The sequence below is a fragment of the Triticum aestivum genome, chromosome 7B (genome assembly GCF_018294505.1).
Source record: "Triticum aestivum cultivar Chinese Spring chromosome 7B, IWGSC CS RefSeq v2.1, whole genome shotgun sequence".
In the NCBI taxonomy this organism is placed as follows: Eukaryota; Viridiplantae; Streptophyta; class Magnoliopsida; order Poales; family Poaceae; genus Triticum; species Triticum aestivum.
Genome location: NC_057813.1, coordinates 374505276 through 374520723, shown reverse-complemented (window position 1 = coordinate 374520723; position 15448 = coordinate 374505276). Strand labels below are relative to the sequence as shown.

The 15448-nt window shown below is 41.9% G+C and overlaps 1 protein-coding gene across 1 annotated transcript; it reads left to right on the top strand.

Annotated features, from left to right (window-relative positions):
• The first annotated feature begins 5860 nt into the window (after positions 1–5860).
• On the top strand, positions 5861–12379 carry LOC123156815 (oxysterol-binding protein-related protein 2A). The gene is made up of 10 exons (XM_044574999.1): positions 5861–6302; positions 8039–8401; positions 8673–8751; positions 9086–9528; positions 9871–10026; positions 10257–10424; positions 10512–10652; positions 11221–11448; positions 11544–11657; positions 11761–12379. The coding sequence occupies exons 1-10, from the start codon at positions 5925–5927 to the stop codon at positions 11914–11916; spliced, it is 2226 nt and encodes a 741-aa protein (XP_044430934.1). The 5' UTR covers positions 5861–5924; the 3' UTR covers positions 11917–12379.
• Positions 12380–15448: the final 3069 nt, after the last annotated feature.

The following is a 15448-nucleotide window of genomic DNA, read 5'->3' as shown; positions in this document are numbered from 1 at the left end:
ATAAGCCTAATGTGTTTTCGAGGCTACCTTATACTATTGACAAGATTAATAGTATATGGATGTATAATGTAAAAATTATATCACTGAAAGTTAAAAAGAAACGGAAAGAGTAAAGCAAAGTGTACACGGGCACATACTACTCTCTCCATCCCATGATGTAAGACGTTTTTTGACTTTAGTGTAGTGTCAAAAAAACAACTTACTCCCTCCGTTTTTAAATATTTGTCTTTCTAGAGTTTTCAACAAGTGACTACATATGGAGCAAAATGAGTGAATGTACACTGTAAAATATATCTATATACATCTGTATGTGGTAGTCTATTTAAATCTTTAAAAAGATAAATATTTAGGAACGGAGGGAGTACATTATAAAACAGAGGGAGTAGTATTTATGTGTGCTCACCCAAAAAGCGTGAGTTTCGAGTCTCTAGTACTTGTAATCGAGTGATGTACATCATATCCAAATACAGTAGCAGGGAACATGTTCCTGCACGCGGGCGGAGAGAACATCATATCCAAATACATAATCCTTGCTTCCAACGCATGCTGGACGTACTACTGACTAGTACTCCTCATCGGTATACATACGACTGACCAACTCAAAAAGGTAAAACTAGTACTGAAATTACCGTGAACTGTGGAAAGTTCCGTGTTTAAAATATGGTCCCCTAGCGTAGATGTAGACTAGCACAAATATCCGTGCGTTGCAACGGGAGAAACAAACTCACGCACAGACCTCACGAGTCATCTTGGTTGCCATTTCTCCCATGTCATCATGATGGTGGTCACTTGCCCACCTATTACAACAAACGCCATCAATCCCAAGACGGCGAGCTTGATCATCACACTCTACCATGCCAATTTCACAAACATCTTCCTACACCGGCTTGTAGTTCCTTGTGCGTCACATACATCTTCATGTGCTTCAACACAAATGTCTTAACAAATCAGCTGATGCATTTCCTACTCAGCAAATTAAGTTAAGTCAGAAGGACATCAATTACTTGAGTCAACACAAACTGCATACACTTCACTGTCGACACCGTCCTCCTTCTTCACCTCTAGCATGAACTTGGGTATGTTTCCGGCAGCGAACTATGGTGTGCTCTCCCGTCATGGCCATCTAATCATAGTTTTAAAAACGAATGAGCGACTTACCGGTTGTACCGCTGGCTCATCGGTTCATTCGTGACAAAAAAAGAATATTTAAGTTATTCAAAATTAACCTTAGATCAAATGAGTATGCATAATATTGGATATAATTTATTAAAAAATCACAAAATGTTTGGCTACAAATCAATAATTGTTAACTTGACCTTCACACTGCCTGAAATAATTCCTACTTCATATTTCTTCTTTTAAATTCTTTCCTTTTCTTCCTAATAACACGGGTCGGCTTGCAGCAATCCTTCCTTAATTGTGCAACTGTTAACCGTTAATTATGGGTGCATTAGCAGCCCACAAATCCCGCATCCTTTAGGGTGCGTTTGGTTGCAAGGGCGGTCATGAATGGGTTGGGATCGTTCAGAAAATAGACATGTTTGGTTATAAAGCACATGAATGGTTCGAGCCAAAAAAAGAGAATATGCCATGAAGATGCTGAACCGTTCCACCCAACCAAATCGGTCGAATCAAATGGACACCCTTTGCATGCATGACTATGTGAGCATGACTGGTGGTCCCGACCTAAATAATTAGCTCACCACTTATATTCAGCCAAACACATGAATTGAATGGTTCAATCCCAAAAAAATTGAACGGTCCCAACCCATTCATACGACACCTTCAACCAAACGCATCCTTAAAAGACACACAAATCCAGCCCCATCATGATCCCTCCCTTTAATCAAGGGGACTCCTCGCCGGCAATTAATGCCCCGGAATATTTCTCTTTTTTTTTGCATGGCAACCACACAATCTAAGGGTCAATTCTTTTTAGTCTCTTGCAAGCAATCAGAGAACATATATTGGGGTGATTCAATATAAACCCTCGAATTGGTTACTGCAGGTTCTTTTGAATTGAGAGGTGTTGTGTTCGAGTCTCCACTGTGTAAACTATATTTCAAATGATATTACGAAGCCCATTCATTTTTTACTTGATTTTCAGGAGCCCACTCGCAGCCCATAAATTGATTTTCTTTTTTAGGCAAAGCCCATAAATTGATAGACGCCCGTATTTGTTTTTTGCCTGGATGGGCTTCGGTCGCATACACTGGCCCAGCCAAGCGAACGTGAGCGAGCTTGCGCAGCGTCAAAAAATAGTACCACCTCGGATAATAAAAATCTTCGAGGCAGGACGAAACGAAAAAGAAAAAAAATCACCTAAACGGAACGAAACAAAGCGAAACTAAACCAAGAATATCTACTCCCTTTAATAGTAGGTATAGATATAGATATAGATTACATGTACTGCAAACAAACGGGTATGGGTATCTCTCAACTCGATCAACAACTCCATACTAGGAGGATCCAGTATGCTGTAAATTTTTTTTTTTGAACTTTTTGGAGTTGGAGCTTGTCCTGTTCATGACACATGGGCCAAGCCTACTTAATTCCGTCTTCACCGGATCCATGCTAGTACTTAATTAATCTCCCTACCGTCCTCTAATTAATTAACTCATCTCATACCGTGACCAGATCCCAGAGCAGTTACTATTAAAACTTCATCACATCACCTCCTCTCTCTCTCTCTCTGAGTTTTTTCTTTACTCGGCGTAAAAAGGTATATTTTAGGAGCATTTCACAATGTTATTTATATTGTCTATCTGGTATTGTACATCTTGATACATTCTTATACAGATTTTGTCAAACTTTAAAATAGTGTTTGACTAACGGGATTATAGAATGATATGTAGTATCATGAACTGAATATTATATGAAACTCGCTTTTCAGTCTTGTCTGGAATTACAAAGAAATCTTTTCATGTTCGTCCGCCCTGACGAAGTCGATGATGCTCCTAGATTACTGCTGCCCTCTTGGCCTTATTACAATAGCTTTCATCATGTGGCTTTCGTAATTCAGTGTTGAAAATACAACCATGTAAAGGTACCTGACTATTTTGAGTGTGCCCGGTATCTATTCCTTAACTTATTAGAGCAAGTATAATAAGATATATAAACGTTTTATAAGAATTTAAATACTCTCTTTGATCCATATTATAATAAAGTGGTATAAGCGGGCTATAGAAGGGAGTAGTATATTTTTTATGAGTTGGAGTAGTATATTTTCGATGAGTTGTGGGAGAGAGAAGAGAAACGAATCGTAAATTAACAGACAGCTGCAACACGTGCTTCAAGAAACTTTATGAGAGTTTAAGATATACCATATATTAATGAAATGATATCTATTTGCAGTTAACTACTATACATGTTTGCTATAATATTGACTATATATGATATGGCAAAAATATATAGCCGGCAACTGACTATAGTATTAACCATGCTCTCAGGATACACATATTCACACTGACACGCTCTTCGTTCCATCCTATCAATGACTGATTAGCTTGTTGGTCACACATGCCGGCAAAGCAAGGCATACACAGACATGCACACGCGCCACACCTTGACCAAATTAAAATCTGTGGAAAGTTTTTCTTCTAAGCAAACCACCGTTTGGAAAGTGATTGGTACGTTTTGTTGCTTCGACATTCATGGTACCTTCTGTAAAATGGCGATGTTTCATAATAATTCTTCTCCTTTCATTTCAAACTGCATCTTAGAAAATTTATGCATTTCAAGGTCAGAGTTACAAGGGATTGGTTAGTCTTCACTGCAAAGATTGGATGCCAAAGCATAAAAAAGAACTTTTCGTATTGAGATTGCCCCCCCCCCACCCCACAAAAAAAGGTTAATATATAGAACATGGACATTTGGTCTGCATTTATGTATTTTGTAGAACTGTTAGACAATGGTGCTTTACAATTTTAGTGTTCACTGCGAAAGTGTGTAAGATGGAAAGCTCCGAGTTTGCTCGGGCTTTGAGCGAACATGAACATTTGATTTGCATTTATGCATGTTTCTATAACTACTAGGCACATTTATGTTTTTATTGACGTATTAGGCATCTTTAAGTACTATCCTTTCTAAACAACTTATTAGTGTTCATCGTGGAAACGCGTGAGCTCTCGAGTTTGCCGAGGCTAGCATGGTACACTCATCACCATGGTTACTACTGTACTTCCTTCGTCCGGGTGTATAGGGCGTGCGAGTAGTTTTTGATCATCGACTTGACTAACTAAATACATGTTATAGTCCTAGTGGTACATTTTAACTACTTTCTACAGTTGGGTTTATAAGTCGGGCATAGGTTTTTGGGTCTTCAATTTGACTAATATAAACATGTATAATGTGACATAAAAATTATATGGTTAGAAACTTTATTTGATGATAAATCTAAAATAGGTATGCTTAAAAAACATAATACATATTAGGTGCCTCTCTCCTCATTAATTACTTGCCACATCAATATTTTTGCTTATGTGGCATCTATGTTACTACCTATGTTACTCGAACTATGACCAGCCTAAAGCGAGTGTGCATTGAGGCCCGCTAAATCTAGTCATAGCACGTGAAGCACTCCTGATCCCTATGACATCCTGTGCATGCCCCCTTGCATGTAGTGCAATAAGCGGGATATATGTCCTTGCTTCCCACCCTACTCTCTCTCTCTCTCTCTCCCTCCTATGTGTGTCTCATTTAAAAAAAATCATAATAGTGTGCAGGTTTGATCCCATGGCTTTTGAAGAAGAAACGTATCTTAAATCAGTTCCTAACCCTTTTTGTTAGGTGTACATATGACAACCAACTTGACAGATGTTATTATTTCATATAAGAATATAACCCCATGTAGGCTTAACTAAGTAATACTTCCTGTTTATGGCAGTGAGACATTAGATAATTCATTTGGCTGGAATTTTAACAATAAGTGAGTTGAAGAAGCTTAAAAAAAACTTATTTACTTCCAACAACAAGAAGCGAGAGGTGAAGAAAGTACATTTTGGCATGGTTGTGACTTGGCGGTACTATTTTTGTTTTCGCAAAGTTGCTTCTTCCTATATGTATTACTATTGGTGTATTGCCGCATCTTGCTTCTCTTAATCCTGGTGAGTTCTTTTTGTATGGGACGAAATATATCCTCTCGCTCTTCGCGTGTCCTGAAAAATCCTACGTGCAAGAGAACTAGAGAAGAGAAGGGGCATGACATGGCCATGCTTTATGGATCGTTCTTCTCCTTTTGAAATTAATATAGAACTACAAACATGAAGAGGCATTCCTTAGCTCGAAGTGTTTTGTATCATTGTATGACGCTGTAGGGTGACACGTTTTACTTAGGCACCTCGTAGCGGGGGCTATAATCCATGTAATTATTAGTGTTCAGGCCTTTTTGAGTCACCAAATTGTAAAAGACGAAGGACTAAAAAATATAAGAATGACTCCCATGGGATTTAAGTTTGTTTGATTGCATCACATGAAATAAACAAATTTTTTTCGGAAAAAAATAAACAATTTTTTAAGAGATTGTAGGGCATGTTAGATTTTTCATGAAATCTAGCACAAATGATTTTATTGAATTTTGATCTATAATTTGAATCCTATGAATCAAACGACAAAACCTAGGAAGGATTCTTTGATCAAAAAGCCCCTTCAGGGAATATATAGTTCTAATGAAAAAGATACATCAGTAATAAGTATTTCCTCTATAAAGAAACATAAGATCGATTAGATCACTATATATTAGTGATCTAAATCGATCTTATAAGTATTTCAATAAGTAATTAAGGAAGAGCAAGATGAAGAGGGAGCAGAGCACCCACCGAGACAGAGTGACCCACACATAAATAGCATCCAACCGCTCCTAAATTAAGCGTCGCGTCGCGTCCCGTCCCCCCCTCTCTCCCCTCGCCGTCGTCGAGCCGACGACGATGACGCACAGCAGCAGCCACCACCACCACCACCACCACCACGCGCTCTGCTGCCTCTCCTCCGCGCCGCCGCAGCCCGAAGCGTCGCCCACGCCGGCACCGGAGCCCGCCGCGGCCACCGCTACGCCGGGGCCGGGGTCGGTAGCGGTGGCCGGCGTGCTGCACAAGTGGACCAACTACGGCCGCGGGTGGCGGGAGCGCTGGTTCTCGCTCCGCGACGGGGTGCTCTCCTACTCCAAGATTCGGGCCGACGCGGGGGGCGGGGAGGCGGCGGGACGGATCGCTGACGACGGGGAGGTCAGGCTGATCGGCGGCGCGTCCGCGAGGATCGCCGGGGGGCGCCGCCCGGAGAAGCCCGTCGGAGTCGTCTGCCTCAAGGTCGGTGGTTGCCTTCTCTCCTCTCCTCTCCTCGTCGCCTTGTGGCGTCCGTGTGCACCCGCCTCATGGTGGGGCTGGGGGCAGTTCTGTTTCCATTTCCTCTCCAGATTTCGCCTCCGCATTTCTGATCGATCGTTTCAACCCCGTCTCTTACTCCGTGCGATTTCTTCTTCTTCTGAATTTTCTTGTGCTTACCCCTCGATCCAGTGCTTCGTTTGGCACATTGCATTGCGTCCCTGGATCAAATGCTCAGATTCCCCGAGGTTTATTAGTTAATCCCTTCCCAGTTCTTGCATCGGTGAACGCGCTTTCGCCTTGTTTATGATGAAATGGTTGGTGGGAGAGCGCGTCATAGCGCTGGATCGAAGTGACGTGATATTCCTTGTCATTTTGCCGGCGGTGCATCGTCGTACCAAACTATTCATCTCATGTCCTGTCTCTTTGAAATTTCCGATGTTTTTTTTTCTCGTCGGTGCTTAATAGAGGTGATCAGGGAATCAATCAAAATGCTTGAAAAGTCTTTGTGTTTCGACGCAGGTTTCTAACCGATTTGTGGTTTGTTCGTGATTTGGATGGACATTTTAAGTTTTATACCAATTGCTTATTATCAACAGGTTGGATTTTATATTAACCAATCACCATTTCCGTGGTCCAGTACCACCCGCAAATTCTTGTCCAAATTTAGCTCTATCTAGCTTCACCACAAATGAACAAAAAGGCATTGCTATTTTTCTCCCCCTCAAGTGTAATCTCCCCCAAAAAGAGACCATAGCTAGCTTTCTCTATCACGCAGCCACAGGCACATCTCTGGACATGGAGGCCTTGTACTTTCCACAGATTTGGTCAAATTTCTAAGGTTTGTGTGTTGCAGCTTCTGATAATGATGTCATTTGCTAGTTGCTACCGCTGCAAAGACAACGAAGTTTAGCCGCTAGTCTCTGTCTTATTACTTTCATGGTAGAAGTGGTCCAATGGTGACATGGTTAATCTTTAATAGTATCATCAAGTCGAACAATCGGAGGGAAGAGGTGGTTAGAGGATATGCTCAGGGAATTTCTTGTTGCAATTTTGAATTTTGCATTATTGGCTTGTACTGGTCCTGAGGTTGCTTTTCCACGAGCCCCTTTTACTAGCTGCTGCTGCTGCTGCTGCACCCGCAGTAGTAGAAGTACTAGCTAGCACCGGGTCTTTTCAATACAATTGGACATGGGTCCCAGGAATTCAAGGATGTACAGTTAAAATTAAGTGGTCACATAGAGAGGTAGAGGGACTAAAACGGGGGACCTGTGTGCAACTTGGATTGAATTAGGGGGACCTCGTGGACCTTCAAGAGCTGCATAGGTCGTTTGGTTCTCCTATTTTCTCGATCCCCCTCACCCCCTCTCCTCATCCCCAAATATTTTCTTGTTGACTGTTAGATGCTCCTTTGCTTGCCTTCCTTTACCCTTTAATTGAAGCTGAAGGTAGAGGGAGGGAACCGAATCACATGATTTCTCTTGGAATACCAAATCATTTTCTTGTGTCTGCTTTTTGTCCTCTACTTTGTCTGCCTCTTGGTTGTTAACGGAATAAACATCGAAGCGCTCATCTATTAGTTCGATAGATTCCAGGCTTTCTATATGCTCCATTTTTGGCCTTGACAAGTAGCGTCTCATATCAGGAGGTTCTCTTCATTTCCATGTGCAACGTTTCCCTGTGAGTAACATAGTGGTGCTAATTTGTTCTCATGTCTCTAGGTGTCCGCATTTCGGGAGAGCAAGTCCGACGACAGGAGATTCTACATATTTTCTCCCACAAAGACACTTCATTTGAAGACAGATTCAAAAGATGACCGTGTTGCTTGGATCGAGGCCTTGATCTTGGCGAGGAGTGTTTATTCGCTCAGGTCACTCAGTGGAAGAATAACTTTTGTGCAGAGTGATATTTCAGTTTCCACTGCAAGGCTTCGAAATCGGATGCACCAGGATGGTTTAAACGAGAGTCTTATACAGGACTGCGAACAGATTATGCTTTCGGAGTTTTCAAGCTACAGAAAGCAACTGAAGCTACGCTATGACGATCATCTAAGCTTGTTCGGATCCAGCAGACACCATTTTGAGGTAAGAATGGCTGCGTATGTTTCTTTTGAGGCCATGCAAAATTCTAAGACAAAATGCTTGTATGGAATTGATAGGTAGCAGGAACTGCTAATGCCTGAACCTAAATAGTGGAGCTACATCATATGCTTATTGGTCATATGTTTTTGCTTATCAGTAAATCTCGTATGGAACCTTTTACTTAACTTTGCAAAGGTTACTCTCCTTGAAAGGTTACTCTGCTCTTTTTTCCTGCAGGAATTTTACATAGTGTATTACACGCCTATTTGTGCAGGAAGGTAAAGATGGAAATATAATACAGGGGGCGTTGACAAAAAATGAATTTTCTAGTTCCCGTCATGGAAATTTTAGTGGTATGATTTCTTACACATACTGATCAAATTACTGCACTGTGTTAGCTGCATGCATCTACTTATGTGGTGCTTGCGCCCTTCTTTCAACTGTCTCTGCTGGATGCTTTTTAACCTTTCTCATTTAGTTGTCTGAATTATTTATATGTGCTGCCTTATTTCCTAAAGAAAGTAAAGAAACTGTTGCAAGTTATTTTTAGTGGAAACTGATGCAAGTTTTATTTTTCCGGAGGCTGTTGCAAGTTTACTACACTATGGCCTATAATCAGCATGCCTGAGTTATCCCATGCTCTTGCATTAGCTTTTCTAATGATCCAGTGATTTGTTTTTTGCCCAGAATACAGCACGACAGAATCTGATGAATTTGAGAAGCAAGATGGTGGTGAATTGACTTGTGAAGAGGGCTCTACATTCTTTGATGCTGCAGACTACTTCACAGAATCAAACAGCAGATCTTCAACAATGTCAGCTTCCACAGATTGTGGTGTACACAGTGCTACTAACATAGATAATCCAGGTGGCCAAGAAGTTGTGGATATCCAAATTCAAGATTCTAACAACATGCTACCTGAAATCAAACGACGGAGTAAACTACCAGAACCTACTGAGAAAGAGAAAGGAATCAGCCTTTGGTCCATTATTAAAGATAGTGTTGGCAAGGATTTGACACGAGTATGCCTTCCAGTTTACTTCAACGAGCCACTTTCATCCCTCCAAAAGTGCTTTGAAGATTTCGAATATTCCTACCTTCTGGATCAAGCCTATGAATATGGAAAAGTGGTAAGATCACTTATACGTTTATGGTCTTGAATTTCTAGGATATTCAACTGTTTTATGATTAGTGTTTTCGGAGCAGTAACAGTAGTCACCAGTTGTTTTTCTTGTTTGTGGCCACATGGGAGTTAACATCGATTACGGAATAGTGTTAACGTTGATTGAGTTCTGCCACAAATTTATTATGAATGGGGCAGTTTATCTAGTAACACAGATCAGTGGATATTTGTCTTTATACATATTGTATTTTTTATCTGGTAGTTTTCTTCTGTTTGAAATTTCCATGTGCTGAGGTTGTGAAGTGTTATTACAAATTTTACTCATGTATCTATTGCATTTGAAATTTAGGGGAATAGCCTCATGAGAATCCTGAAAGTAGCTGCTTTTGCGATCTCTGGCTATGCTTCATCTGTCGCGAGACCTTGCAAACCATTCAATCCATTGTTAGGAGAGACTTATGAAGCTGATTTTCCTGATAGAAGGATCCGCTTTTTTGCCGAGAAGGTCAGTTAGTATTCTTTCTTCTACTCGTGCAAAAAACTCTGTTTTACTTAGTCTGTTTAGTCAAAAGCTGTTGGATATATTTGTGTCCAAAATCATGCAATTTCTTCTGTTTAATACACCATGCCTCTTTTGTTAACTTGGGAACTGAACATTGGTATCTTAATAGTCTGAAACTGTGCTTGTGAGGCTTTTAATTGCAGCATGTTGCTGTTCATCATTTGCATGGATAGGTTAGTCATCATCCAATGCTGATTGCCTGCCACTCTGAAGGCAAGGGCTGGAAATTCTGGGGCGACAGCAATGTAAAATCCAAGTTCTGGGGGCAGTCAATTCAAGTTGATCCTGTTGGCGTTTTGACAGTGGAATTTGATGACGGTGAGATCTTCAAGTGGAGTAAGGTGGGTGGCATGATAAGACGGGACACTCACGGATTGGAACTATATTCAAAACTGAATTCTGCCTGTCACATGGTGATGCGTTTTCAGGTGACAACAACTATTAATAACCTCATCCTTGGGAAGCTGTACTGCAACCATCATGGAATTATGCACATTAAGGGGAATCGGCAGTATTCATGTAAACTCAAGTTCAAAGAGCCATCGCTGCTTGACCGCAATCCTCACCTAGTATGTTTTTCTTTGCCTCCTTTTTTTTACAGGTCATCTTATATTTTATCGTGAGAGATGTGAATAGCACCTTGTATTCCTCTGAGCACAGTACCTCCTGAGTTTCTGACCAATCTGTGTTAGTCATACCGTAAGTGGCCTAGTGTAGCATATTTACTTGGACTAGGATGCAGACACATGGATAGTTAATGCGTAGTTTTCATGGATTTAATGAGCAAAGCACGTTCCTGTATCACTTTATTTAAGGAATAGGTCGTGTAAATATCTCGTCCAAACTTTCAATGCAAGGTTACAGACCCCTGCCCTGAACCCTAGAATCAATTTTGCTAGAATTATTAATTGACCAAATGTGTGTAGATACGATGAAACTATTTCATTCTCATGATGATCCAATGGCTTGTAATGGGGTGCTTACATATTAAAGTAGTGGTATTACACATTACGTTTACAGCCATGCTGTTTAGCCTGAATGCTATTGTAAACAGTTTTCCCCTATTTGAATTTGTGAATGTGTAACTGTTTCTGGTGGATCTCTGTTCATTCCTTGCATACACCTTAATTTCCTAAGGTACAAGGCTTCGTGGAGGACAATGATGGAAAGAAGGCTTCATTTTTAATAGGAAAATGGGACGAAAGTATGTACTATAGCAATTTAGATACTTCCAAGGTCAAGAGCGCCGATCAATTGCAAGGTGCCTCCCTACTTTGGGAAAAGAACAAACCTTCTCCCAACCCAACTCGTTACAATCTATCTTCTTTTGCGATCACATTGAATGAGCTGACCCCAGAGCTTCAGGTATTGGTGTGGTTGTAATCTATATGCGTAAATACTCCATAATCCATAATATTCTGTCAAGACCTAAATAACGTAATTTTTTGACCATGGTAAAGGAGAAACTCCCCCCTACTGATTCACGGCTAAGACCAGACCAGCGGCATTTAGAGAACGGTGAGTATGAGAAGGCAAATGCAGAGAAGTTGAGGTTGGAACGGCGGCAAAGAATGGTATGATCTCTTCCTCCCTTGCTTGCTGTCTGTCTGAGAAAGTTGGTACTGGCTAGTATAAATCACTTGCCATGCAGTTTCACTATATCTATTTTCATCACAGTCAACTAAACTTCAAGACAATGGTTGGAAGCCTCGATGGTTTGAGCAGGACGCTGAGGACGGGACATATCATTACAAAGGTGGGTACTGGGAAGCAAGGGACCAAGGACGCTGGGACGGATGCCTCAACATATTCGGGGAGTTCTCAGAAACGTGAACGACAGGCATTGCAGCAACACTTGGTTCATCCACCCCAATTGCAATGCGACGATCGTCGTCGGAGCAGCATTGCACCCCAAGGCATCATCGGTTTGAGGAAGAAGAGGAGAGAGGAATGCAATGCAGTGGCCAGTGGATATAGAGGCATTGAAGAAGAAGGCCTTGCCGTCTTGAATGGTAGATAGATATGGATGGCGATGGTCTCCGGCCCTTTATTAGTACCTAAATAATAATGCAGCCATTCTTTCGTTCGTTTGTGTTGTATGCTTGTTGTTCAGTAGTCTTTTCCTTGTGGGATTGGCTGGTGAAGCAACTCTTATCTGGATGTTCGGTAGATCGTAGCGTCATTTGTAGAAAGAAAATAGAGGATGAGTTTACAAAAAGTTACCATAGAGTGGACAGATAATGGCATAAGCTCCGCAAAGAAAATCCCATTCGTTGCTTTGCTGAAATGTTTGTTACATACTTTGTTCATATACTATTATACCGTATGCTCGAACAAAAGAAAATAGTAGTACGAGTTAGTAAATTAACTATTAGGAGCACAGAACCATTTTCCTTTGTAGTAATATACGTATAATGTTTTAGCTAATATATTACTCGATCCGATCCAAAAAAAGTGTCGTGGCTTTAGTTTAAAATTTGAGCTAAAGCTGAACTAAAGCCACAACACTTTTTTTTTGGATTGGATGGAGTAGTTCAGAAACTGCTGGTCGAAGTTGCTTACAGGGGAGCTTTGTTTTGGCACGCTCACATGATCATGTCAGAAAATGGCCAAGTTTGTTTTGTAAATTTTCAAAGGAACATAGAAACAACGGTCACGCCTGTAGCCTTTTAACATCATGTGTACTTGCAAAGCTTTGCCCACAAGCCAACAAGCGTTTTGACCATTTCTGCTTCCAGCCTTGGATTGGTAACTCTGGCATGGCGCCTGCTTCGTGGTGGTGCTGTCATGAACTCTCCTCCCTTCGCCTTTCACATTCATCTTACCTCGCGCTTCTCTGCTCAAAGTTGGCATCTTGTTAACACTTGTAATGGCGATCATCGCTCGGAATTCTTTGACCGGCTGGGGTCCGCATGGGTGATTTCAGCTTTTACAGAACGGAGTAAACATGAACATGCTTGAGGAAACTTACATGAATGAACATCTTCAACAATGTGGTTGGTGCCTTGGGCCTAATTTAAATGCCCATCTTGGCCCGGGTCTACGGCCCAGTTCTTTTGACAGAATCCGACCCCTACCTAGCTTCTCCCAGAATCTTTGAACCCCATTTGTTTTACAATCCTATTAAATTAGACCATAACTAGATAGGATTGTAAAACAAATGAGGCTCAAAGATTCTGGAAGAAGTTGGGTAGGGGTCGGATTCTGGGAGAATCCCCAGATTCTGGCAAAAAAATGGGCCTACATTCAACTCAAAGCGCAACAAGAGCCCCTTCAGAGCAATTGGACCGGGTTTTTTCTTCGGCCCACGGAACCCCCTCTTTTTTTTGAGGGGGGAGTACCGGACCCCCTCTTTCCTTAATACCATTCCAAAAACCCTTTCCCGCTACATCTCCGAGCATTGCCCATCACGGTCTCTATCAACATGATAATTCCAAAACCCAGATCTGTCGCTTTAAAATCTTTTGGAGTTTCACCCTAGTTTCATGGAGTTTGTTCAACATGCATGGAACATCCTATGCCATTTTGCGGATAGTGTTGGACTTATCTCCTCTAAATTTGACAGTAAGAGAAAATCCTTGAGGAATTGGAGTAAAACGATTATCCCTCCTTTCCCTTCTTATCAACAACCAAATTGTTTTCCCTCCTTGCTCTCTATGGAGCTTGGGTTCCGTCCATTCGGCAACGAAATCGACCAACACGTGGGATTTAATAGCCCAACTTGGTCGATACAGGATTTTGAAAGGGAGGAGCTCGACGACCCATTTTGCGATCCTGCTGGTGGCATCATGATTATTGATGATGTCATTCAACAGTACTTCCGAGGCTACGATTATTGAGCACTCCTGAAAGTAGTGCCTAAGTTTCCGAGAAGCCATAAAGACTGCATATGCTATTTTCTGGTAATGTGGATACCTCGTTTTACATGGGCTAAGCACCTCGGAAACATAGTAAACCGGTCTTTGCACCTTTAGCTTCTGGCCATCCATGTCTCGGTTAACGACCGGAACTACGCTGACCACTTGGCTGGTTGCTGAGGTGTACAACAACATTGGTTCACCAGGGTAGGGGGCTGCTAGGCCGGATTGGTGGCTACTAGTGTTTAGTTTTCTTCCAGAGCCGCGCTGGCCTCGACAGTCTTGAAGCTCCAGATCTGTCTAAGCAACCGGTAAAGGGGGAGTGCCTTTTCACTGAGGTGTGAAATGAACCGGCTCAGGGAGGTGACACATCCTACCAGCTTCTGGATATCCTTGAGCTCAGTGGGTGTTTTCGGTCGCGCTAGTGCCTTGATCTTATCCAGGTTCGCCTCGATTCCTTGATGGGAGACAATGAAGTTGAGCAACTTCCCGGGCGGAACGCGGAAGGCGCATTTTTACGGATTGAGCTTGATGTTGTATGCTCGGAGGTTTTTGAACGTTTCCCGTAGATCATCGATGAGTGTGCTTGACTGACTGGTTTTAACAACCACGTCGTCCACATAGGCTTCGTCTGTCTTGCTAATCTATGGCTATAGGCATGTTTGTATAATCCGCTGGTAGGTTGAGCCAACATTCTTGAGCCCGAAGAGCATTGTGTTAAAGAAGAACGGACCATAGGGAGTTATAAATGCGGTGGCCTCCTGGTAGGATTCCTTCATCTTTATTTGATGATAGCCCGAGTATGCATCGAGAAAGCACAAGAGGTCATGCCCAGCTGTAGTGTCGATGATCTAGTCGATTCATGGCAATGGGAAGGGGTCCTTTGGGCAAGCCTTGTTGACGCACATGCGCCGGGATTTGTCCTTCTTAGGTACCATGACAAGGTTTGCTAACCAGTCTGAATACTTTATTTCTCGGATGAATCCGGCCTCTAGTAATTTGGCCAGTTCCTTTCCCATTGATTGCCTCTTTGGTTCAGAGAACCTTCGAAGTGCCGACTTAACTGGTTTGAAACTCTCAATGATATTTGGGCTGTGCCCTGCAAGGTTTCTTGGGATGCCTGGCATATCAGAAGGGTGTCAGGCAAAGATGTCCCGATTCTCGTGAAGAAAACCACACAATGCTTTGTCCAGCGGAGCATCCAGGTGAGTTCCGATGAGGCCGTTTTAGAGGGATCCTTGAGGTGAACTCGAAATTTGACAATTTCATCGGCTGGTTTAAATGACGTTGATTTTGATCATTTGTTGAGGACAACATCATCCTTGTCGACGGTTTCTCATTGCTCGGATAATTCCTCGACAGTTAAGGCCTCAAATTCTACTTCTAGAGCCAAAGTTGTGGTCTTGTCCTTGGCTTTGAGTAATCAGTCTGGGTTGCTATTTAATGTAATCATGCTGTTGGGTCCAAATATTTTTAGCTTCATGTATGCCTAATGAGGCATGGCGTGA

Coding starts and splice junctions, on each gene's coding strand:
- LOC123156815 (XM_044574999.1), top strand. CDS start 5,925: ATGACGCACAGCAGCAGCCACCACCACCACCACCACCACCACGCGCTC. Junction 9,529..9,870: donor CCTATGAATATGGAAAAGTG/GTAAGATCACTT, acceptor TTTGAAATTTAG/GGGAATAGCCTCATGAGAAT. Junction 10,653..11,220: donor TTGACCGCAATCCTCACCTA/GTATGTTTTTCT, acceptor TAATTTCCTAAG/GTACAAGGCTTCGTGGAGGA.